Source organism: Plectropomus leopardus, chromosome 12 (genome assembly GCF_008729295.1).
Source record: "Plectropomus leopardus isolate mb chromosome 12, YSFRI_Pleo_2.0, whole genome shotgun sequence".
In the NCBI taxonomy this organism is placed as follows: Eukaryota; Metazoa; Chordata; class Actinopteri; order Perciformes; family Serranidae; genus Plectropomus; species Plectropomus leopardus.
This window is the reverse complement of record NC_056474.1, coordinates 31,966,889-31,990,492: the sequence shown is the minus strand read 5'-3', so window position 1 is coordinate 31,990,492 and position 23,604 is coordinate 31,966,889. Positions and strand designations below refer to the sequence as shown.

The 23,604-nt window shown below is 36.8% G+C and overlaps 2 protein-coding genes across 2 annotated transcripts in view; one reads left to right on the top strand and one right to left on the bottom strand.

Annotated features, from left to right (window-relative positions):
• The window catches only part of LOC121951216 (glycogen debranching enzyme-like), a 40,672-nt gene extending 30,911 nt beyond the window's left edge, over window positions 1-9,761 (bottom strand). The window contains 5 exon segments of the mRNA XM_042497468.1: window positions 929-1,062; window positions 1,064-1,140; window positions 2,990-3,115; window positions 7,881-7,959; window positions 9,705-9,761. Coding sequence (XP_042353402.1) covers window positions 929-1,062; window positions 1,064-1,140; window positions 2,990-3,077 — 299 coding nt within the window. The 5' untranslated portion in view covers window positions 3,078-3,115; window positions 7,881-7,959; window positions 9,705-9,761.
• A 5,880-nt stretch (window positions 9,762-15,641) lies between these two features.
• The window catches only part of LOC121951814 (putative ferric-chelate reductase 1), a 16,044-nt gene continuing 8,081 nt past the window's right edge, over window positions 15,642-23,604 (top strand). Inside the window, 10 exon segments of the mRNA XM_042498295.1 lie at window positions 15,642-15,877; window positions 16,847-16,926; window positions 16,928-16,990; window positions 17,232-17,306; window positions 17,308-17,327; window positions 18,264-18,414; window positions 18,543-18,659; window positions 21,655-21,726; window positions 21,980-22,078; window positions 23,083-23,233. Of these exon segments, the coding sequence (XP_042354229.1) occupies window positions 15,673-15,877; window positions 16,847-16,926; window positions 16,928-16,990; window positions 17,232-17,306; window positions 17,308-17,327; window positions 18,264-18,414; window positions 18,543-18,659; window positions 21,655-21,726; window positions 21,980-22,078; window positions 23,083-23,233 (1,033 nt within the window). The 5' untranslated portion in view covers window positions 15,642-15,672.

Below are 23,604 nucleotides of genomic sequence, written 5' to 3'. Positions count from 1 at the left end.
GCTCCACAATAAAAGCTTTTACTCAATAGAATCACTGGGACTTTACTTGTGAAGTATCTGTTGGTAATAAAATGTGTTCATCATGAGTGGACTTTTTAGTGGCTTTTCTTCAATAAAAGTGGGTTTACCGATACTGCAGGGAGGAAGTAAAAGCAGAAATTGTCGCAGAGAGATGTTATATGAAGAGCTGCAGACAACAGACTCTTACTGCACCTCTGCAAACAGCTCACCTCTAACAGGTAACCTTCTTTTACCTGCCTGCTGTGTGATGGAAAAACACTTGCAGTAAAATTTCGAGGGACTTTTAGCCTGCTGCTTTTAAACGTCATCACTTAAAACAAGCCGTCATCAGTGAAGACACACCTTTAATTGTTAAACCCTGCTGTAATGGAGACGCAGATCCCTGCCATGGTGGGCTGACATGTCAAACCAAACCAAACCAAACCAAACCAAACCAAAACAAAGCAAAGCAAAGCAAAGCAAAGCAAAGCAAAGCAAAAAGCAAAGCAAACCAAACCAAACCAAGCCAAGCTAGCCCATGAGTGAGGAAAAAGGGTACCATAGGACACTTTAAAATATTGTAAGAAACCGTTAACAGAAAGTTGTGATATCGTTCCTTATATTTAGCTTTACTTTATCGTTCAAGTAAAAATGAAAAAAAGAACATATATTTTTAAAATATCATAAAGCACACTGACATTGTGCTTCATTATTGTACTTCATGATATCCATCTTGACACATTCAAAAAGAAAAAGAATCATGTAATCCTAATCTGAACAGAAAGCAGATTTTTGTATTGGTGGTGGTGTGCCTTTGGTGACATCTGACTGGAGCTAGCCTCCACTATCTCAGCTTTCATGGCAGTAAATGTAATAAACTGAACATAAATTAGACATTTTCATGTGTTAGAAATCAAGAGGCTCTTACCCATGTCCAAAGAAGTACTGATAGGAGCCGGCAATCTTGAGGTCTAGAGAGCAGAACTTATCAGAGTCATCCTCCTTTCCTGTTGGGTAGCTCCACGCCAAAACACGGAAGTTGTTTCGTTCATAGGGCTTTCCTTTCAAGTGGATAGTTGGTGTGAACCAAAACCCTCTTCCCCTGAAGGCTCGGACCCAGACGGAACTGGAGCTCAAACCCTGAGGACATACACGTTTTGATGAGCTGCTTTAATGAATTCATTTAGCTGCTGTGTGTAAATGCTTAAGCTGTGCCTTTACTGTCGGTGTCATTTTTGCTGCTGAAAGTTTTTATTTCATTGGAAAGAAAAAACTCTTTTTTTGAACCTGGTTATTTGCTGGCTCCCTCCATAATGGTCTGATATATTAACATAATTTCAATCCTTCTATCACACACACGGACTGATCTGCAGCTGTGAAATGAACAAAAAAGAACAGCTAACAGTCGCTCAGTGATAGTAGCTAAAATAACTTCAGGCTTCCTGCTCCTTCACAGTGTGGACAGTGAAAGGTTTGTCTATATATAGTCCAGTTAGGCAGCCTGCAAAATCCCTCTCAGGTTCACTCTGCTGTAAATGTCAAATGGTAACACTTGTCCCTCCACAACAACTCCCTTCTGCTCCACCTTCTTCAGACAACACACACACTGCGCACCACCATGCTTCACGCACACACACACACACACACACACACACACACACACACACACACACACACACACACACACACACACACACCCACGCACGCACACACACATGTCTATATGTCTATATGTCTATATTTTAAAAACATATAAGACTTATTCTGAAATGTTGTAAATTGTGGCACACACTTCCACAGTGAAGTTACTAGGGGCATGTGTGCCATGTTAAACTCTAAAGACAGGGAAATAAAAAAGCCTTGCATTGTTCATGTTTAAATGTCAAAAAGACATTTTGGAACATTTACATACCCAGATCCCTCTTTTTTTTTCTCTTTCTGCAGAAGGTTGATATATTTGTCATGGCTCATCCTGCCCTCAGCTCATAAATGTAAATGATTTCCATTAAATGTAATGAGGGATGTGTGTGTTTTTATATGAATAGGAAAAAAAATTGTGGTTTTGCTATATCATTAAAGGGGGCCCTTTGTCCGTGACACCTGACCTAACAACACAGGTAAGAGATGTATTGATGGATCCTCTAAAACTCCAAATCTGGAAAAAAAAGACCTAGAAAAAGAACTTAAAAAGTTACAGTAATTTTGTAACACGCTTTTTAATATGTAATTATGATAATTACAACTATAATCTTTCCCCAGCTTTTTTCATTTTCACTCTAGACATTTTTTTCCTAGCTTTTTGAAAATAATATTCTAAATCTACTAATTTCTTACAATTCGTGAAACATGCATTCCAAAAGTGCGAAGTATCTTTTTTCCAGGTCTTTGAAAGAAATCACATCAATGTGCTCAGGGTTAAAAGGTTTAAATACTTGTGAAAGGCTTTTGAAAGCAGCACAAGGAAATTTATGTTGCTCCAGGTTTCAAAGGGTTAAACCACAACCACCACTGCATGATCACGTCAAATCCCTGAACGATCTCTTCGGTCCTTCTCATAATTTTATCCTGTCCACCCGATCACTTTGACCTCATATCAAAGAAACTAAACATGTTCCAGCTGCTGTCTCACTGGAATTAAGAATTGTATTTGCTTTATGATCAACCCTTGAAAATGTAGGGAGTCGTCTATTTCAATCAATAAGAATAAATTATTTAAATACACAAAAACAATCTACCTGCATTGGCTCATCAACACAATCTATCACTGACTCTCAGCGCACAGCCGGGGACAAGACTTCTATAAACCTCTGCTGCACACCCCAAATTCACCTTCAAAATTAGTCACCTGGTTTTATCCACCTCCATTATGTGTTTATGTGTATAATGTAGAGGACAATAAACACAGAAAATAATTTGCAAGGTCTGAGCAGCCTCAATTCATTCAGGCACTGAGTACAGTAGAGGTGTGGTGTCTGAAGAGAAGCATTACCTTGTTCCAGCCTGAACAGGGTCCTCTCTAAATTCTCCTTGTCGTTGAGCATGAGGACTCTGATCTGCTTCAGGTGCTGCGGCAACATCTTACGAAGCTTTTTAAAGTCAGCTGATCCCTGGCCTCCTGTTGAAAGAAAAACAGGGATTACTAAACAATTCAAACCATTTATCTATCAGAGAATACTTGATTTAAATGATAAAATCATTATTTTGTTTATAAACTGTATGAAATAGCCTAAAAACTGGACCACGTCCTTTAACCATCAGGCAAGTGCTTCTTGTTGAATCAGCAGAGTTCCACATTGTATCGACAGTATGTTGGCAGTGACAATGTATTAGCAGAACCTCTGACTTTTAAGTTACTTCTTGTGGTTTCTCTACTTGCTTTTATGCTCCTTTTTTAAAGTGAATTTTAAATATACTTTTATGCTGGTTGTGTTTTGTTTTGTGTGTTTTTATGCTAATGCTTTCACCTTATAGCACTTTGAGATTTGTGTCGAATGTAAAATGACTTACAAATAAAATGTATTATTATCAATATTATCATTATGATCTCTTGGCTAGCCACTCAATAGGCAGGTTTCCATTAACCCTCAAATTGCTCCCTCATGATGCAGCAGGCGCTAGAAGAAGTGTTATTGCATCACATAATGTTTAAAAAATTGAGCGGATCGTCCAGAAGTTTTGAATCGACAATTCCTCTGTGAAAACATGGACTATCACCTCCAAGAAGTCCCTCATACGTGGCTGCTCACATGTTATAAGGGGCTCGCCTTTCCATTATGGCTCCATAACACACCTATGTGGCCTTGGATTGGAAATAATGACGGCTGGTGCGGTGGCTGCAATAGAAATAAAGCTGCTAATGTTTTGAACATCCATCACCATGCTTCTTGGAATGTTATCACCAGAGAAGTCGCAGAACATCACTCAGTGGAAACGCGGTCATCTCCACATTGTGTTTTATCAACATTTTGATAACATCGCTTAAGTTTTGCACAACTCTGTAATGGAAACCTGCCTACTAACACTGGTACGTACAGTGGGTCTCTCTGAATGGGTGCTGGCTGGACTGTTATTTTTGGAGAAAAAAATAAATTTAAAAAGGGTGCAGGAGTTCAGGGTCCAGAATCCTCATTTTTAATACCAATTTCAAATTCTTAAAGCTGTAATTGGTAACTTTAAAAAAAAAACCTGTTAGCTTCGCTTAAACAATCACTTTATTCACATAGTACATGAGACAGACAATCTGTAAATAAAAACATGTTCCTCCACCTCCTCTTAGAGCTCTAATAGCATTCGCAAGAACCCACTGCACCTTAACGAAAACAGCCAATCAGAGGCGAGGAGCCTCTAAGACAGTTTTCAGTCACTGCAGTCGAACTGTTACCTCTATGTTTCTGAAAACATTTGAGGCAAGAAAAAGGCAACACAGTAACAGAATCTTGATTCATATTTGATAGTTTGGCTGCAGCTACAAGCAGTAAATGAAATGATCAACGGCTGCTTTAGAGACCTCTCAGCTCTGACTGGTTGATTTCCGTGAAGCACCGCGACGAGGAGGAGCAACATGATTTTTTCTGTCTCATGTACTTCTGTGTGATTGTGGTGACAGTGTCTACAAATATGACAAAAAGTGTTTCTGGTAATGCATGGTTTCTGAAAGTAAGCCAAACAGCCTCAGGTTATTTAAATCTCAAAGTTTTGTTTTTGTCAAGCAGGAAAGCATGCCACTCATGTTTCTGGAGTAATTACATTAATACTAGTGAATTTAATCATGACAAGTATCAAGCAGAACTCTCACATCCAGAGAAAACTGGATGAAATGTGTTAAGAGACCATGCTAATAAAAGAATCTGAAAAAACAAAACAAATACATGAGCAAAGAAACATAACAATGTCGATGCTTCCATACAGGTCATGACAACTCACTTGTATTAGTAAGAAAATCATGTGAATCATATGCTGTTGCCTTAACAGTCACCATTAGTAAACCCACCTGAACTATTAGAGATTTTGGATAGGAATGTTGTAAAGCACTCTCCACCACCTCCACCATCAAAACAGCAAATGCGGGAATATCTTTGAAAGAAAGCTGTTCATCTTTCCAGCATTCTTCTACACACTTGAAGAATTTATGACAATTCTTTTTTTTTCTTTGACTGGAGTGAATCTTCATTTTGAAAAATGGATAACATTTAATTCACCCTTTGAAGCCTGAGCACATTGGATTGATTTCTTTCAAAAACATGGGGAAAAAGGCAATGACCAACTTGGCAAGAAATGTCTCAAAAATTGCAAAAAATTAAAAGGTGACAAAGCAAATAACCTGAAAATTAGTTTTTAAACAGGGGGGAGAATTATTAGAAAAATTATCAAAGACTAGGAATAAATGTCCAGAAAAACTGTATTTATAATCATTATGAATTTTAAATGATGTCACTGAAAAGATACATATATTTTGTAATTATCTGCACTTTTTTCAGCTCATTTCTTGTTTTTCCTTTTTATTTTAACTTTTTAAATTACCTAAATTAACTTATTTTCTTATTATTACTTAATATTTTTTTTACTTATTTTTTTTTTTTTAATTTGTGCTATATTTGGGGGGGGTCATGTGTTGCTCATTGCCTTAACCTTGTGTTTTTGAAAGAAATCAAATCAATGCTCAGGTTTCAAAGGGTTAAAGTAAATAACATTTACATAACCCCCCCCCCCCCCAAAAAAAACATACACATACTCAAGTAATTTACTTCTGTACTGTTTGTATATCCCAATAATAATTTATGTCAGGCTTTGGTTTGTGGCTGTACTCCAGTTTATTTCTGCTGACCTTTATTTTTATTGCATGGACTTTATAGTAAGACAGAGCAAAGCTACAATTACAATCATACCGATACAAAGTGGTCTTCTTTTCAAAATAAAAGCACTGTGAGGAACACTTACATTTCAGTTACGTCTTAACAACTAAACTCTGAGGTAAGAAGCACAGTTAGAACACTGCAACAGATGGGTGTCATACTACAGCCGGCTGAGTGACACCTATTTGCTTTTGTCAGCTATCACAGGTCTAGCCAGCAGAAGTTTGGTCATCAAGGATGCAGGATTTTTGATTTTTGCAGATATCTGATATACTAATATTTTCTGACTAATTTTGGTCAGCTGCAGATGCTGATAACGATATATGCACATATGGTTTTCCACCTAATTGCAAAGAACATTAAGTCTCTCCTGAGGCCCTTCTTATTCTTATGTGACAAATTCTAAACAAAACTTTAAAATTCCGACAACTTCAACAGGCTTGGATGATGCTCCCCTTAACACAATCCTGACAAAAACAGCCAAAACATAGGTCACATTTTACCTATGTCAACTAGTCAAAGTCGCATAATTTAAGTATTATCTTGTCAGACTGTCATATTTGCAGAAAAGCTCATTTCAGGCTGATGCCAATATTTCATTTTTAAAGCCGATATCTGCTGATACTGATGACATGCCGTTATAATTGTGCATTCAATATGCACAATTATTATAATAATAATAATAATAATAAGCATTATTATACAACAACATAAGCTGCAAAGAGGCCAAATCATCTGTGACTAAACTACAAATGCACCAGTCAAAAACTGCTAATTTAACAAGTCAAGACGAAAAGTAAACCTCAAACACAAAATAATCAACGAGTACATGACTGACATTAATAGCACATATAGTGGCTGTATCAACATAGTTCCTGGGCCACTTAGTTTGCAAGATGTCTCGGTTTTGACTCGTGCTCCAGTTTTAATCAGTAGAACCCATGTACTCACGTGAGGCAGGAGAAACTTCAACATGTTATTTTTTGGAATACATAAAAATACAGCAGGCAAAGTCCTTCTATAATCACATCTCATCTGGTCCACTACTGACTTGATGTCCTATTCCCAACGTGCACAAAACTGTACAAAACATCCCTAAACAATAAAACATGTGCAGACATATGCAGACTTCGTCTTCTAGCAAATGTCATCCTTTCTTCTTTTCCTTTTGCCATCCTTGCATCACCATAGCTGTGGTAAATAATTTAGCCTGCATTCTAACAGAAATAATATATGGTATGCAAATATAAACATAACTTTCGTCTACTACTATGCAACATTAAAAATATACAAAAACTGCTGTAACAACTTCAATAATATCAAAACCTAAATATGTCATATACCTACATTAACATTTTTACCAGGTATAAATTATGGGATAAAGTGGCTCTTACAGAACACGTAAATTTTTATTTTATTTGTCCTTTATTTAGCTGGGAAGTAGCCACTGGGATACAACTTCTCTTCTTCCGGAGAGTCATATGGCAGCCTGAGCAGTTTCACGTACAGTAATAAAACACATAGCTACAGTATACATGAAAGCGACACAAGGGCGAGCTGTGTAAAAGAAGAGATGCATACAGGCCATACCCACAGGCCATGCCAGTGATATCCATGACACATTCTCTCTGGGTCAGAGAGAATGGACATCAGCAACATGTGCCCTTGAGGACACTTTGAAAAGACCTTTCAGTGTATTCCAAGAGGGGAGTACTTCTACACTTTGCAGCTCTTTGCATGTCCAGCGTGGATAAACAGAGAAAGCAGTTCTTTTGTAGATCTAGTGCTATAGCTGCTGGTATGAAAGGATAAAAGGCTGGACATATAAGTAATGAAAAGCAACATGTGTATTTTTCTCCTCTGGTACAGAGAGGACTGTGCTAAACTTGCCAAATATTTCTACCTGGCATTAACATAAAGCGGGTTAAATGTTAAACAATGGTTTTTAGGCAATGAGTTGATTGACACATGAGTTGTGCAAAGTGTTGTGACACAGCACACGGAAGTTAGTCCTGAAACTTTACATACCATGAAGTTTGCGCTCTAGTTCAATCAGACAATAGTTTTCCTCAGTTGGTCAGCTGGCAATCTCGCCTTTGCAACCTCTCTAAAGTCAAGGATGACAGTTGAATTTTCAGATTAACAGAAATTTGACGTGCTTTTTAGAAGATGGGACATTAAGCCTTTGAAACCTGAGCAAATTGGCTTAATCTTCTTCAAAAACATGAGTAACTTCACCAGAAATTACTAAGGTAAAACGTTAAAAGAAAATTACCTGAAAATTAGACCACACCAAAAAAGGAAAAAAAAACTTAAAAGAAAAATTGTAAAATAAAAAACATTCAAAAACAAACCAAGAGAAAGCTTGAAAAAAGGTGCTAAATATATAATTAAAACTGTATTCTAATATTTTTGTAAATATTTTCCCTATTCAATTTAATTTAATTTATTTATTTTAAACTAATTTTCTGTTCATTTTCTTGTCGGCTTTTCCCAGTTTCTAGCATTTTGTGGGACATTTCTTGCCAAGTTGCTTGTTGCCTTTTTAGCCATGTTTTCAAAAGAAATCAAACCATTTTGCTCAAAATTCCAAAATATAAACTCTTGTGAAAGGCATCCGAACATCACACAAGAATCTGATGTCAATCCAGGTTTCATAATATTTCAAGAATGAGAGAACGTGAGAATGCCATATCTCTATATCACAGGCCCTTCAATGACTAGAAGAAAACTCCACAGACAAACTTTTCATGCGAAAAAATGGGGGGAAAACATTAAAAAACATATTCTGCCAGGGACTTCTGGAATCACCCTGCAGACATGTAGACGCCCGGGAATCAGACATACACTAGCAGACTTACAGATCTAGCCGTCAGAGCTTTGGGTTCATTTCCGAGGGTAAAAATTGGAGCAGGTTAATGCATCCAGAGTCAGTGAACCCTCTCTTTGAGTCTGCGCAGTGCTTCTCTCCGATCAGAACAAGGTCAGGAATCCAGCCGTTAATGTCACTCTATCTATTTTTAAAACTCTTCCACCACTGTTCAGCTTGTCTGGCACATCGGGTCCATACCGACACAGAGCAACAGACAGAGATACAGACCTACAATGACATCAAAACGACGGGAGATTGTTGTTGTCCATGGTGAAGAAACCTGCAGAGCTAACGTCCCGATTGTGGCTGGACTCCAAACTCCATTCAAAAGAGCGTCTATTTAATGTTGTCTCGCTTACTGGCTCACTCCTATTCCCCACAAATCAAAATACAAAGCCCCAACTTCATAAATAGTAAACACTTAACAATTCGGCATTATTACACTTGACCAAAGGCACATAATTTCAGCACAGCAACATAATTAAGTTGTGGTTCACTTGGTACTACGTGCTGTCGGCCCCAGCCAGAATGAACTGTGGTGGGCGGTGCCGTCAAGTTGGAATTTTGCTTAAGAAAGTAATGTAGAGTGGATCATACAGATTTCTAACTTGAGAATAGGTATATTTACATACGTTTCGTAAAGTAACATTAGACACTTTTTTAAATTACGAAATGACATAATTTTGAATGGTAATGAACATATGCTGTCTCAAAAACAACTGAGAATTTTTTTTCACATATTACGACGAAATGTTGACGTTAAATCACCAACCGCACCGTAAAAAAGCGGAAACGCTGCGTTAATACTAAAGTTACGGTAATAACAGTTAGCTAAACTTCAGTTGGCTAGATAACGTAGCTAGTAACTATTTGTTGACCTGCTAGCTACTAGCTTGGGATACACTTCGTGGAAGCTTAATAATATTTGACCATATTACCCGATAATGCAAATACATAGTTGAATATTCGTTCTCAGTCACCTGTCAGATGTGTCTTCGGTCAGTCACAGCAACAGGAGGACAGTGAGAACTGATCTGAGAGTGACAGCTCTGTTTTTCCTGGACGGAGGCTGAACGGAGGGGGCGTGGTCCGCACACTGGGACAACTACCGTAATAACCCGAGCACAACGACATTAAAGGTCTATACTTCCTGAGCAATATAAACCTGAGCAACTGACTTTCTGTCATTTCTTCTTCTTCTTCTTCTTCTTCTTCTTCTTCTTCTTCTTCTTCTTCTTCTTCTTCTTCTTCTTCTTCCAAAAAAAGACTAAATGTCAAAAAAATAGGAAATGATCCTTAAGGTGGCAAAACAAAAATAACTGCTATGTTACAGGATTTTTAATGTACAATTATGATGTTCATAAACATAGTTTCCTGGATATTTTTCTTTATTTTTTCGGAATCTGCTTATTTCTGTCTATTTGCGGGACATTTATTGTTTTGGGGGAAAAGTACAAGAAAATTAACCAAAAATTAATTTTAAAAAAGAGCAAAAAAAGAAAAAGAAAAAAAGTAAAAATGTTTTTTGTTTGTTTGTTTGTTTTACTTTTTTGAGGTGATTTTCTTGTACTGTTTTACAAAATGTTGGCTAATTTCTTCTTCCGTTACTCAACATGTTTTTGAAGGAATAGATAATCTGCTCATGTTTCAAAGGGTTAAACTGCATAACTATATGCTCTATTGGATAGCAATTGATGTATGTAAAGCTGGGGAAGTCTATTTAAGCTAGTAATAACTAATAGAATGCAATAGGATATTGCTGCCAAAATGCTCATTATATTGCATCATTTCTGTTGCGCAATTTCCAAGCTTTACCAGAGACATACACACATATACACATACACGCGTCACACACACACAAACAGACAGGAGGGTTACATAATCTGGCACTGCAGTGCAGCTGTTGGGCAGACAGAGAGCAGCACACCATGTGTGTACTGCAGGAGCACTGCTCCCACAACACAGCCAAGATTATGTCATCCATTCATAGAGAAGGGGTCAACTGAAATATCATCTGAAAGAGTGAAGAAATCACCTCTGAGTTTCTGAAATCAGATTATGGCAATTGATTATTTTTGTAAACATTGATTAAATTATATTACAATGTTTGAGCATTTCTTTTTTGTTATTATAAATGTCTCTCATCTCATTCTTTGTATTTTTCAACATCTCATCCAACCATCCGAGCCAAGCCTTGTTCATCAAGATTCATCATCATTAATGGATACATTTTTATTTTTAGACATACAGTAAGTCATACAGGTCTGTCATTTCATTGTTTATATTTCACATGCTAACAAATAAATGCATGATATGCTGTGTATTCAGTGATTCCTCTATTCTTCAGTGTTATTTTTGTTGGGGTGGAAAAGCTTCATAAAAAGCATGACTTATCAAGCCTATCATTAGAAATGCTGTTGTACATTATGGCCTTGAGACACACATTTCCCTGAGAAAGTATGATTTAAAGGCTAAAATGTGAAGATATATTTGACTGCACATTGTGTGTTCGCGGAGAAAGCATCATATCAGGTAGAAAATACATATATGTATATATGATGTGTTAGATGATGATGCAACATGTAACTTTCCTTGACTAATATTTGCAGTTAGAACATTTATGAACACGTGGGATCAAAGGGCTCAAACCCAGCTGTGAATGACAAAAAAAAAAAAAACATTTCTGATTGGCTGTTTCCTGCTATGATAAGCAAGCTTTACAGAATGATACATACAAAATGAGCCTAAGTTTGTGTCCACTCAGTCTTCATAGTTTATTTGATGTTTAATTTAATTATTAATTGCATGATACTAGAAGCCTAACTTATGATGTTAACAGATCACTTAGTGGATATACTGTATATACTCTCTCAGATAAAAATAATACTATTAACATTTTGAAACCTGGAGCGACATAATTTTTCTTTTGCTGCTTTCAGATGTCTTCAACAAGGATTTAACCCTTTGAACCTTGAGCTAATTGATGTGATTTCAAAATAAGGGGAAAAGACAATAAGCAACTTGGTCAGATATGTTCCACAAATTGCAAGAAATTAGTGGATTTAGAAATTAATTTTTTAAAAGCTAGGGAAAAACATCTATGGGAAAAAAGAAAAAAGTGAAAGTGACAGCTATATTAATAATGATCATAATTAAGCATTTAAATTATGTTACAGGGTTATTATAAGTTTATAGGCACTTCTTCCATGTAATTTCCTTCTTTTTTTAAACTTTCTTTTTCATCTTTTTTGACCACTATATGGTTTAACATGTTCATTCAGCTTGTTTTACCACAAAAATAAACCTGTCAGGCTATTTTCTATTATTCTTGTTTTTCTCTAAATATAATGTCTCTCAGTGTGCTGCTGCTTTTTGTTTTGAATTTGATTCTCTCCTACAGGGGATCAATAAAAGTACATCTCATTTTAACTCTCAAGATTCTCATTAGGTTAATTTTCAGGTAATTTTCTCATACTTTTTTTTTTTTTAGTAATTTCTTGCTAATTTTTGGGTCATTTCTTCTTTCATTGCTAATTTACTTTTTCATGTTTTTGAAATCAAGCCAGTTTGCTCATTTTAAAGACATATTCTGTTGCTAGGGGAGCAAGCTTTGGTCCCTGTTTACTTCCTTGTCAGCTACTTCATTAACAATTCCTCCAACAGGAGACAAATTTGGACCCATTAAGAATGTGTGTGTTGTCATGTTTGAAACGGTCTGAAACTGTAAATGGAACGTCCACGTGATGAAGTGAAGAAACCTGCTGCCCCGGAGGAAAAAATCATATCAGGATGTTCCAATAGTCCATCCATCAGGTTGTAAAACAATGAACACACACACACACACACACACACACACACACACACACACACACAGAGGGCACTGGGACAGGGGAAGTGACATTGCACTCACATGAATATATTGTCACACTTGGAAATGTTTGTTTCGACTGCAGCAGCAGCAGGAGGTGAGTCTGTCTCGTCTTTACAAAGACTATCGTTAAAATGTGTTGCAGTGTTTAGAATAGAATGAAAACCTTTCTATTTAGTGTTTAAATGTCTTTGCTGTTCTTTCTGCTTTAAGTTGAGTGCTTTAGATGTGGCTCAGAGACGGGGAGAAGGGAGAACCTGCTGCACGGAGGGGGGAAGTGCTCGCTAAGTCATACTAATTCTCTAGAATAAGTTATGAATAATATCTTCTCTTCTGAATTACATTTCCCAAAGATATTGGAAGTTTAGCCACATAAGCTTAAGTTGTAGTTGTTTGAGTTTGTTATACTGTAAATAAAACTTAAAGTGTGCATCTGTGATATGAACCCTTTTTAATTTGACAAACTTGTATCACTCTCCGCACAAAATGGACTTTCAAAACCAAGCTTTAGAAAATAATATACATTAATATGATTTTCTACTTTCATTGAGTTCATTTTTTAACCCCACATCAGTCTTATCCTAAATATCAAATATTCCTGAATTTTCAGAATTTTAACCCTTTAAATGCCAAAAACACAAAAAATAATTATTTTCAATATGCTACATGCTAAGTAGTTTATTTTATTTTATTTGTTATTTTTTTGAACATCACACTCTGGGTTGTTTCAGTGATTAGCAGCAAAATTGTTTGTGACAGTGCATCTAGTGAATATAGCATGTATTTTCTCCATATGTCAAAAATGGTAAAAAAAAAAAAAAAATTATGTCATCAGATGAAAAATAGTCAAAATGACAAATTGTAAGTCAAAAGCTCAGAATGACACCCAGCAATAATGCAATGCATGTTTTTATGCTTTAATGGCTGTGGGATCACAAATTGTCAGTTTGAATGTAGGAGCTGAGCTGGAAATTCACAGATTTAACAAATATACACAGTTGCACAGGATTGTATGCCACATGCATGAACTCAGCCAAAATGACCAAAAAAGAAAAAATGAAAAAAAAAACCAAAAAACAAACAAACAAACAAACAAAAAAAAAACAGTCCCCAAGCGTTAATTGTTAGATGAAGTGACTATAAATGTGTTTTACGGCTGAAGTGTAGTTGCATGCAGCAGTAGCTATGCTTACTGATGGTTTGATGTAAAAAGACAGCAGTCTCAACCCTGAAGAAGACTGACTGTAAATACTGAATTTATTCATTGCCAAAACAACATTTTGCTAGACTTTAAGCACAAGGAGTAGCCCAGCTGACGACCAGCTACATCCGCCTCTGGATGACCACGACAGAGAAGTCACATGGCCTCCAGTGGTGTCACAGTGATGGTCAGGGGTCAGCAACAACCAGAGAAACCATCAACAATAATTTGGGGCAGCCTGCAGGCACAGCTCCGTTACATTAGGAAATACCTCAGAACAAACACAGTCTCGCACATGATGCGTCATCAGAGGAGAGCAAAATTCAAAGCAAAATCTCTTTGTCTTGCCTTTGTCTCCTAGACATAACTGAGCTCATTTTAACATCAGTATGACATTTTCAACATTTCCTCATATTTCTTCAATCAGCTCCTGAGGAATACAATAGCCTAGAGGACTTTGCCAGTGATGAGATCTATGAGTTCTGTTTTGATAACTTGTGTAGGAAAATTCAAATAAACTAGTTGACTAGTTTGCAATCAGCAAAATACAGATATATAGCACAGTAAACTTGGTTTATTAAAGTTGTTGAATTTATTTATTTGCACAGTAAAAAACAAAACAGCAAAACATCAACATAATAGAAGGAGATTGTGCAGGTGAGATAAAGAAAACCCAGAGAGGCTTATAAGAGAATCGCACCTCAAACTAAATTACAAAAGCAAATGACTTATCCTATAAAATAATAATAATAAAGAAAGTAAGATCAAGCAGCCATATGATCAATAAAGTACCATAAGAATGCTTACATGATACAGTAGAGAACATAAATTAAATGTGGAAAAAAATTAATAAAAATAAAAAAAAAAAAATTAAATTAAAACAACAATTAAACAAACATACTAAGGGTGTATGAACCTAAGTGTGTTTGTGTACATGTGTTGGTGTATATGTTTATGCATGAGCGTGAATGAGAGTGTGTGCAGGCAAAAAGCACATTTATGATAATTCAACATTTAACAAAAGAGAGAGGAACAGGAAGGCAAAAGTAGTCAGATGTGAACAGTTAAGAATGTTAGTTAAAGTTTGGTTCATCAGACAGGTCCTGAGCCTGTATTTGTGAATACAGGCTAAAAATGAGAAAGATTGATTTAACTAAACTTGTCATTTTTAAATGACGTTCAGTAATTATAACTGAATTTTAAGTAAACTTATCACTTTAATATAAAACAAACATACATTAAGACTACATTTACTTACATTTTTGGCAGTAGGTTTCCTAGTTTTTTGCTTGTTTGTTTGTTTTAATTAAATTTTTTAAATTCATTAAATTCACTGGTCAGATTTTACAGTTAAATTTGCTTTTTAAAATTTTTGTCCAACTTGACCCTAACTTGCTCTGACGTCACGCACACATGAGCAGCGTTAACCTCTTAAGAAAGAGGCGGGTTTATCTTTCAAAGCCAGGCGCTACAGCTGCTTTCTACTGACTGCAAGACCCAGGGCATGATGGGAAGCATGCGTTGCTTGATCAAAGAGCTGATTAGCTCTTAGTTTTGATGCTATTTATGCTGTGAGGTTGGTAATAATAATGATAATAAAGGTTGTAATTATATCGTATTCTGTAAAATACTGGGAGCCTACAGAAGAATCTAATATTTCTGTAACTTCTTTTAAATTCTCTGAACGCTGTTGGAAACTGTCCGACTTAACTGCAGTTTTTTGTCACCACCCATTGCTGTTGCTGCTGCTGCCTGATCTTGTCAGATAAGGGCAAACAGTTGAGGTCATGTTTGAATTCATTTTTTGGGGGAATGTGTGATGTGTCTTTCATTTCAGACTGTGTGGACAGTGCGCAGCTGCTGATTCCTTATCTTGCAGATGTCTCCTCTGGGCTTGTGGTGTCTCCTCTTTATCTCTGTCTTGGTGTGGCCCTGGGTGCCGGCTGGCTGTTATTCCAATGGCAAGGTCACCAAAGTGTGTGGCAGCATGGAGCCCCACCATCGTAACTCTGGACAAACCACTCCCAGCCCCTACCGCCTGGAAACCAACACCACTACCTTCAGCCCTGGAGACCGCATCCAAGGTAACAGCTAATGAAAATCCACCCTAAAACAAAAATCTATACTGTCAAATATTCTATTAATTGAACAGTTCACTATAAGCTTTAAACCCATTGAAACCTGAGCAAATTGGCTTGATGTTTTAAAAATGTGGAAAAAGGCAATAAGCAACTTAAGAAGGCAAACAGCAGAAAATTATTTAAAAACAACAACAACAACTGAAAATTGCTTAACCCTTTAAAACCTGAACAAATTGGCTTGATGGGCAAACAAGCAACTTTACAAGAAATAGCCAAGAAAGCACTTAAGAAGGCAAACAGCAGAAAATTATTTAAAAACAACAACAACAACTGAAAATTGCTTAACCCTTTAAAACCTGAACAAATTGGCTTGATGGGCAAACAAGCAACTTTACAAGAAATAGCCAAGAAAGCTGTAAAGTTGCTTGTTTGCCCATCACGCCAATTTGTTCAGGTTTTAAAGGGTTAGGCAATTTTCTTTGTCACCTTATACTAATTTTGGGGACATTTCTTGCCACGTTGCTATTGATACTTTTTACTGTGTTTTTGGAAGAAATAAAACAAATTTTCTCCGCTTTCAGAGGTTTAAATGCTAGTCAGAGGTGTGTGTGAATGCAGATCAAAAAAGTGATGTTGATCCAGGTGTTAAAGGTTTAAGAAATACTAATGATTTTACATGCATAATTGTGATCATTTTAAATGTATTGAATAAACATTTTCCCCTAGCTTTTGTTCCCCATGTTTTTAAAAGAAATCAATACAAATAGCACAGTTGTTGTAAATGCAAAAAAATTAGGGACAAAGTGTAGACAAAACTTTGATCAAACTCATCAAATTTGAGAATAAACCTGCAAATACAAGTCTTAATAGAGGTTGAAATGTGTTACAGTCTATAACCTAATGAATAGAAAGTATAGATGACATTGATATAATTTTTCTTTTTACTTTTTAATTTTGAAACCTCTTCTTCAGTCATCCTATCTGGAACATCATATTTTGAGGGCTTCCTGCTTCAGGCCAGAGACGCAGCCAATCAGAGCTCAGAGTCCACAGGTTGGCACCTTCACTCTGACCAATCCAGACAAGACACAGCTGCTCACCTGTAGTAAGCACCAGGTGTGTGTATACACACACACGCATACATATAAAAGCAAATAGTTACTCATGGCGGTCAAGTACTATTGATTTAAAAACAAAACAAATTAATATAACATAGTTAAAAAAAGTTTTCTAAAAGTAATTGATCACAAAACCCAGAAAGTGAAATGATAAAATCAGAAAAGACTATCCAACAAAATGCAACACTTACAAAAAACCCCAAACTAAGGTGTGTGTGTGTGTGTGTGTGTGTGTCCAGGGTTCAGCAGTGAGCCATACGAGTGATGCCAGACAGACGCAGGTTGTTGTGATCTGGAATGCTCCTGCAGATGCTCCCTACACAGGTTCAGTTTTTGTGAGTATATTTCTTTTTAAGTACTCATTTGAATCAAGCTCATGAAACTTTTATTGAACATGGAACACTTGGGTAAATCCTGTAGTACAGTGTGGTAGATGGTAGTATGTAATAGCTGTGCTAGCCCTGTATATATTTGGTACTCCAAAAATCAGATGGATGTATTGAAAAAGCATCAGGATAACCAAAATTAACAGAATGAATCCCATGCGACTACTAACACCCACACAATTTCTCTCAAATTAAAACGGAGTGTCTAAAATGTGCAGGGTTTGTCCTCTGTGGAGTATTAATACACTTAATAGATTTTATTTATAAGTACAAATTTGAATTAACCAACAGTGTTTTGAAAAGTAAATGCATGTTTATTTTAAGTTATGTTTTATGACAGGGTAACTCTATTAACCCTTTGAAACCTGGAAAGACATCACTTTTCTTGTGTGCTGCGTTCAGATGCAGTCTTTAAAGCCTGAATAAATTGGCTTTCTTTCTTTTGAAAACATGGAGAAAAAATCTGGCAAGTGTTCTGCACATCGAAAAGAAATTTGTAGATTTAGAAAATTATTTTTTTCTAAAAGCTGGGGGAAAATGTCCAAGAAAAACTATATTATATATATTTATACTCTATATTATTTCTTCTTTTTAAGCACTTAAAAAAAATGTTTTTTACTTTTTTTCTGTGTTGGTATTAATATTATTTTTTTTATTTTATTTTATTATTATTGCTAATTTTTTATGTATATTTCTTGTACTTTTTAATTTTAAAATGTATTTGTTTGTGTCTTATTTTGGGGTAATTTCTTCCTAAATTGCTAATTGCCTTCTTCTATGCTTATGAAAAAAAATCAAGCCAATTGGCTCAGGTTACAAAAACTTAATCCTTAACTGGACAAACAGAATATCATCAATGCGTGTGTATCTTGGTGTATTTTCTAGTGTGACTGTAGTTGCCCACTACAGTGTATTTTGGGTGAAGCTGTCTGGACCAATCATCTATCAGCATGGTGTCACTCCCTACCCGCCTCACTCAGACACGACAGCTCCTCCAGTACCGCCCACCACCACGCCGTCCATCCTGCCAGGGCCTGTGAGTGTCCACTGCATCATGCAGTCATGACTACTGACTGTCACACTGATTTCCTCTCTCAACATACATTGATGAATGAACTTTTATGTGAAACATATAGAGACTCGTGATCTCATTTTCACCTTCAGTTTACTGCTGAGGGATGTGGCCAATCCAAATCCTGCCTGCTGGATCCTCCAGAGTGTGATCCAACAGATCCTCACTGCTTCTTCTTGTCCATGACCACAGAGGGACCAGACAAAACGGTTTGACTCTTTTAAGGAATAATCTACCTGCAAGATGGCAATTTGAAAATAAACTGCTCACTACAATGCTACTACGCTGAATTTGTGAGGAAAACTTTTCTTGCATGCCCACGGAGAATCCAAAAAGTAGATCAGATCACCCATTTACAAACTCTCACACAACATTTTCACTCAAACATTATGATTTAAAACTGTGTCTTTTATTATGTTCCAAAGACATTAAAAATATTGCAACTGTGGATTTTGACACTAAATGGGATGGTCGGTGGTCAGGGTATGAACATATAATTTGCTTTCAGTTGGGACTGAACTGCATGAAAAACGAGAAAACGACTCGTTTTACTTGTTTTTAAACCATTAAAGAGAAAAGAAGAGAAGAGAACTGAAGTTCAGAGCCATTTTTTTCCATGAGCCAATGTTTGGTCAGAAACCAAAATTGAGAAAACGAATTTCAAAGTAAGGTCAACTTTTATTTATGGTCATTTCTTTCTGTGATTTAATGGAAAATGGAAAATAGTGACAAAATGAATCAGGACGGTCACGTGACGCAGAAGTAAAAGTAACAATGTCGAAATAAAAGCCCAGGGAAATAAACCAGACAGATAGATAGATAGATAGATAGATATATAGACAGATACGATTGGGCCCAATGAATTAATTAGTTTTTATTTTTTTATGACCGTGTAATATGTGGTAACTCGGGCTGGAAAGCCCTTTGAGAGCTGATTTTTAAGTAACTCACACTTGTCAGTGAGAAGACTCGCTGCAGGTTTGGCGTAGATCAGACCATGCCACGTCATTATAGGCCATAAATGTATGAATTTCAGAATCATAATTTATTACTCTTTAAGGGAAGTGAGCAGAGATCTGTAGCTATATATTTATTGTGAACTCGTATAAAGGAGAGGGACACACGTTGACAGTTTGACGCCGGCGCGTTCGTGCGTCATTTACAGTTATAGCCTATGTACAGTAAGATGTGTTACACACACACACACACACACACACACACACACATATATGCATAGTCACAATTGTTTAATGTAATTAAGTATTACTTGTGTAGGGCACCAGAGGGAGTATGCCCTGAAGTGAGCGCTACTCGTGGTGAAGGCAGCATTTTGGTCATTATTCCCCATTATTCACTGTAAAGGTTTCTATTAAAGCACATTGTAAAACTATGTTTTCAAAGATTCTACATAATAATAATAATAATAATAATAATGAAATTATCATTATTATTAGGTTGTCACCTGGACAGCTTAATAATAATGATTAGAGTTTAAATATGCTTTCATGATATATACCATATCATTTATCCTATTATTGATACATCCCGTTGTATGTTGAGAGCACATAGGGTACATGGCGCACACAAGCAGTGCAGCCAGTTATGCTCCTGTACATGTATAAAGTGCATACAATATGTCCACTGAGATAAGGCAGATTAGTGTCAATTACTTTATGGTTGTGAGGTAACCACGTTTGATTATTGGAAATGATGACTTATGGCAATAAAGTCAGATCAAGGTATTTCAAGACATAAACACCCTTCCAGCCAATAGGGTAACAGTCACTTAGTAGCAGCCGAAAACTACATGTAGGCTAACTTTCTAGTGCCTGTCCATTACACACTGTAGCTGTACAGCAGTACTGTAGCCTACATAAATTGTCAGCGTGTGTTCCTCCATCTTTGTGCGAGTTCACATTAAATATACACAGATCTCTGCTCACTACCCTTAAAGAGTTATGAATTATGATTCTGAAATTCATACATTTATGGCCTATAATGACGTGGCATAGCCTGATCTACACCTAACCTGCAGCGAGTCTTCTGACTGACAAATGTGAGTTACTCTGAAAAGATCAGCTCTCAAAGAGAGTTACCACGTATCACATAGGTATAAAAATTAAAAAGTAATTAATTCATTAGGCCCCAGTGTATCTATTTATCTCTCTTTCTATCAATCTATCTATCTAGTTTAGTTCTCTCAGCTTTTATTTCAACATGGTTACTTAGGTGGTTAGATTAGGTGCATACTCTGAATGCGCTGTTTATGTGTCCAGAGAATAGTCTCTAATATCAACATATCCCAGGTGTTTTAATCAGAAAATGCTAAATGCAGAATAAGGCATAAATTGGAACATCCAAGCCAAATATTCTGTTTACATGACATCAAATGCATCAAATGTGGAATATTGTCATATTCAGAATAATTGCAGAAAATTAGTGTGCATGTAAACACAGTGTATTTTTCCAGGGTGCATTTGACAGGTGATCGGCTGGATTGTCTTACAGAACAACATCAGAATATTTATATGTTGTCAGTCACTTCTGGTTGCATTCTGTTTTGAGATAGAGGTGTTATATTTTATCATTATCATTTTTGTTTGTTTAAACTAGTAAGGTATTGCTAAAATCTTCCTGTAATCCTTTGGCACACCTGCTCTCAGTCTATGACTGCAGTAAGACAAATGGCTAAAGTAATGTAAAGTAAACATTGGATGAGTACATTAATGTCCAAAAGTTCATCACCCAGAAAATTATGTTCCTCTTACTGGGGCAGCTGGAGCTCAGGAGGTAGAGTGGGCTATCCACCAATTGGTAATTTAATGGTTCAATCCCTGGCTCCTCCAGTCTGCATCCTGAAGTGTCCTTGGACAAGATACTGAACCCCAAAATGCCCCCTTTGGTTGTTGAAGTGTAAGTGCTTGTAATGTGTGCTTTAAAGTGTTTGTGTAGATCAATGAATGAGGCATTTTGTGTAAAAGCACTTTGACTTGTCCAAAGACAGTCCATTAACCACTTTCTGTCTTGTTCCATTTATTGTTCCTGAAGATTTGCACTTGTTGTAAGGCTTGTTTGCATTTATTTGTGTGTTTTGTTTTTACATGTTTGAAACAAATATTCATTCATTTTTTCATTGATTGTTCAGAAACAACAAGCGATGCATCTTAAAGTCACCTACTGAATCTTCATCCCTTTTCTTTGCAGTCTGTGACGTTCGAGCTGAGTGGCCCAGCAGAGGGATACATTGCCTTTGCACTGTCTTGGGATGCATGGATGGTAAGCTAATCATAGCACCTCATTCTGCCTCAAACATAGATTGGGTTGATCTTTAGTGTGATCAGAAGAAGATCTGCAGCTTTGATTGGGAATCTATCTTCCACAGCTTTCTGTCATGATCCATTTACCAACACACTGCACATATATCAACACATACATATCAACCTGAAAATAACCATATATACTTTTTGTTTTTTGTGTTCATGCATGTGTGTGTTTGATTGTGTGTGTGTGTGTGTGTGTGAGTGTGTAGGGCAATGACGATGTGTACATGTGTGTAGAAGATGAGCATAGAGTATCAGTGACTGCAGCCTTTGTCAGTGGAAGAAGGGACCCTGAGGACGAGTCACAGGTGACAAATGAAAACTCTATATGAATCCACCCTGTTCTCATTCTGAACTCCTTAAATATTGCCGCGGCTGGAGAGTACCGGTTGTGGTGTTATTATAGTAGAAGTGTCTGACAACACTATGGTTTTTTCTTATTTTTTACAGGTCTGTTTGTCAGTGTGTGTAATAACGGCTCACTCAAGGAGAGGTCTTGTTCTGAAATCTGGTGGACTTTTCCACATTGTTGAAATCAGCTAAATATTCAGCCATGACCTTACATTTTTTTTAGTTATCACTGCCATGCTTTCTGTACTCAACACAACACAACAAACTCTTCTAGCACTCCTCTGTCCTGCTCTCACTAGTGTTTCCAACATTGTTTTACCTGCAGCAAGACTTCTTCTTGAGCGAGACTTTGTTGCACCATTGAATCCTCATAGAACAGATATCCTACGAATCAGCACCCCGTGAACGTTGTTACGACCTTGATGTGAAGTATTAACATGAAGTTATAGAGGTTAGGTGTAGACAATAAAAGCCACTGTATTTAGGAGAAGTCCAAAGTCCAAAAGGTTCCAATCACACATCTCCTAGGGGAAGTCCTGTGTTTTGTGACCCATCCACTGCCTCAACCTGCCTCCTTACAGACGCCCGGGACCACTTCCATGTCAACTCACGTCAGTGCATTGATTACCTGGTTGCAGACTTCCAAAATTCTTGGGTTATGTACGAATTACTGGCTCATGATTCTATCAGGCATGTATGAATTTGGGTGCATGACTTTTCATAGGAAAATGTATGAATGGCTTGTGACAACCTGATTACGCATACTGACAAACAGACCAGATAAGAGAAAGGTATTGAAACAATTCCAGTTCTCCTTAGGGTCCTTTTAGTACTGTTGTCAGACACTTCTAGTGACAATCTGAGCTGTCATTGGCAAAAACAAGCACATTTTGGACCGTGCACAATTGAAAGCCCGAAATATTGTATGTGTGTGTGTGTGTGTGTGTGTCTGTGTTGGCAGTCTGGTCTGTCTTCAGTGTCATGGCGACTCGCAGACGGAGCGATTCAGTGCAGGTTCAGCAGACCAGTCAAACTGACCGATCAGGAACCAGCCCGATTTGATCTGGACCATGACTACTTTCTGTTTGTAGCCAGCGGACGTGCTCAGTACGGTAAGAAAGTATGCACACACGTGTTACCTTGGAGACAAAACCCATTGACCCTGGCAATCCTGTGTCTTAGAGGCCAATTAAAGTTCTTATCAATCTGTCAAAGCTTAATTATGTCACATGACAGTTAGATCAGCAATTCTTGGAATGGTATCAGTTTCATTTGGGGAACAGGATGTCATCAACAGGAAATGATGAGCACATAAAGTAGAGGATTATTAACTGTTGGCATTTTCTCTGGTTAATGGTTAATTGGCCTTTCAAGATTAAAGTTATTATGAATGTGTGACACAAATTAAGTGTTGCTTTCAAGAGGAAATGTTATATGGGTGCTTCAGTTTGACTTGTTTGACATGTGTGTCCCATATTCAACA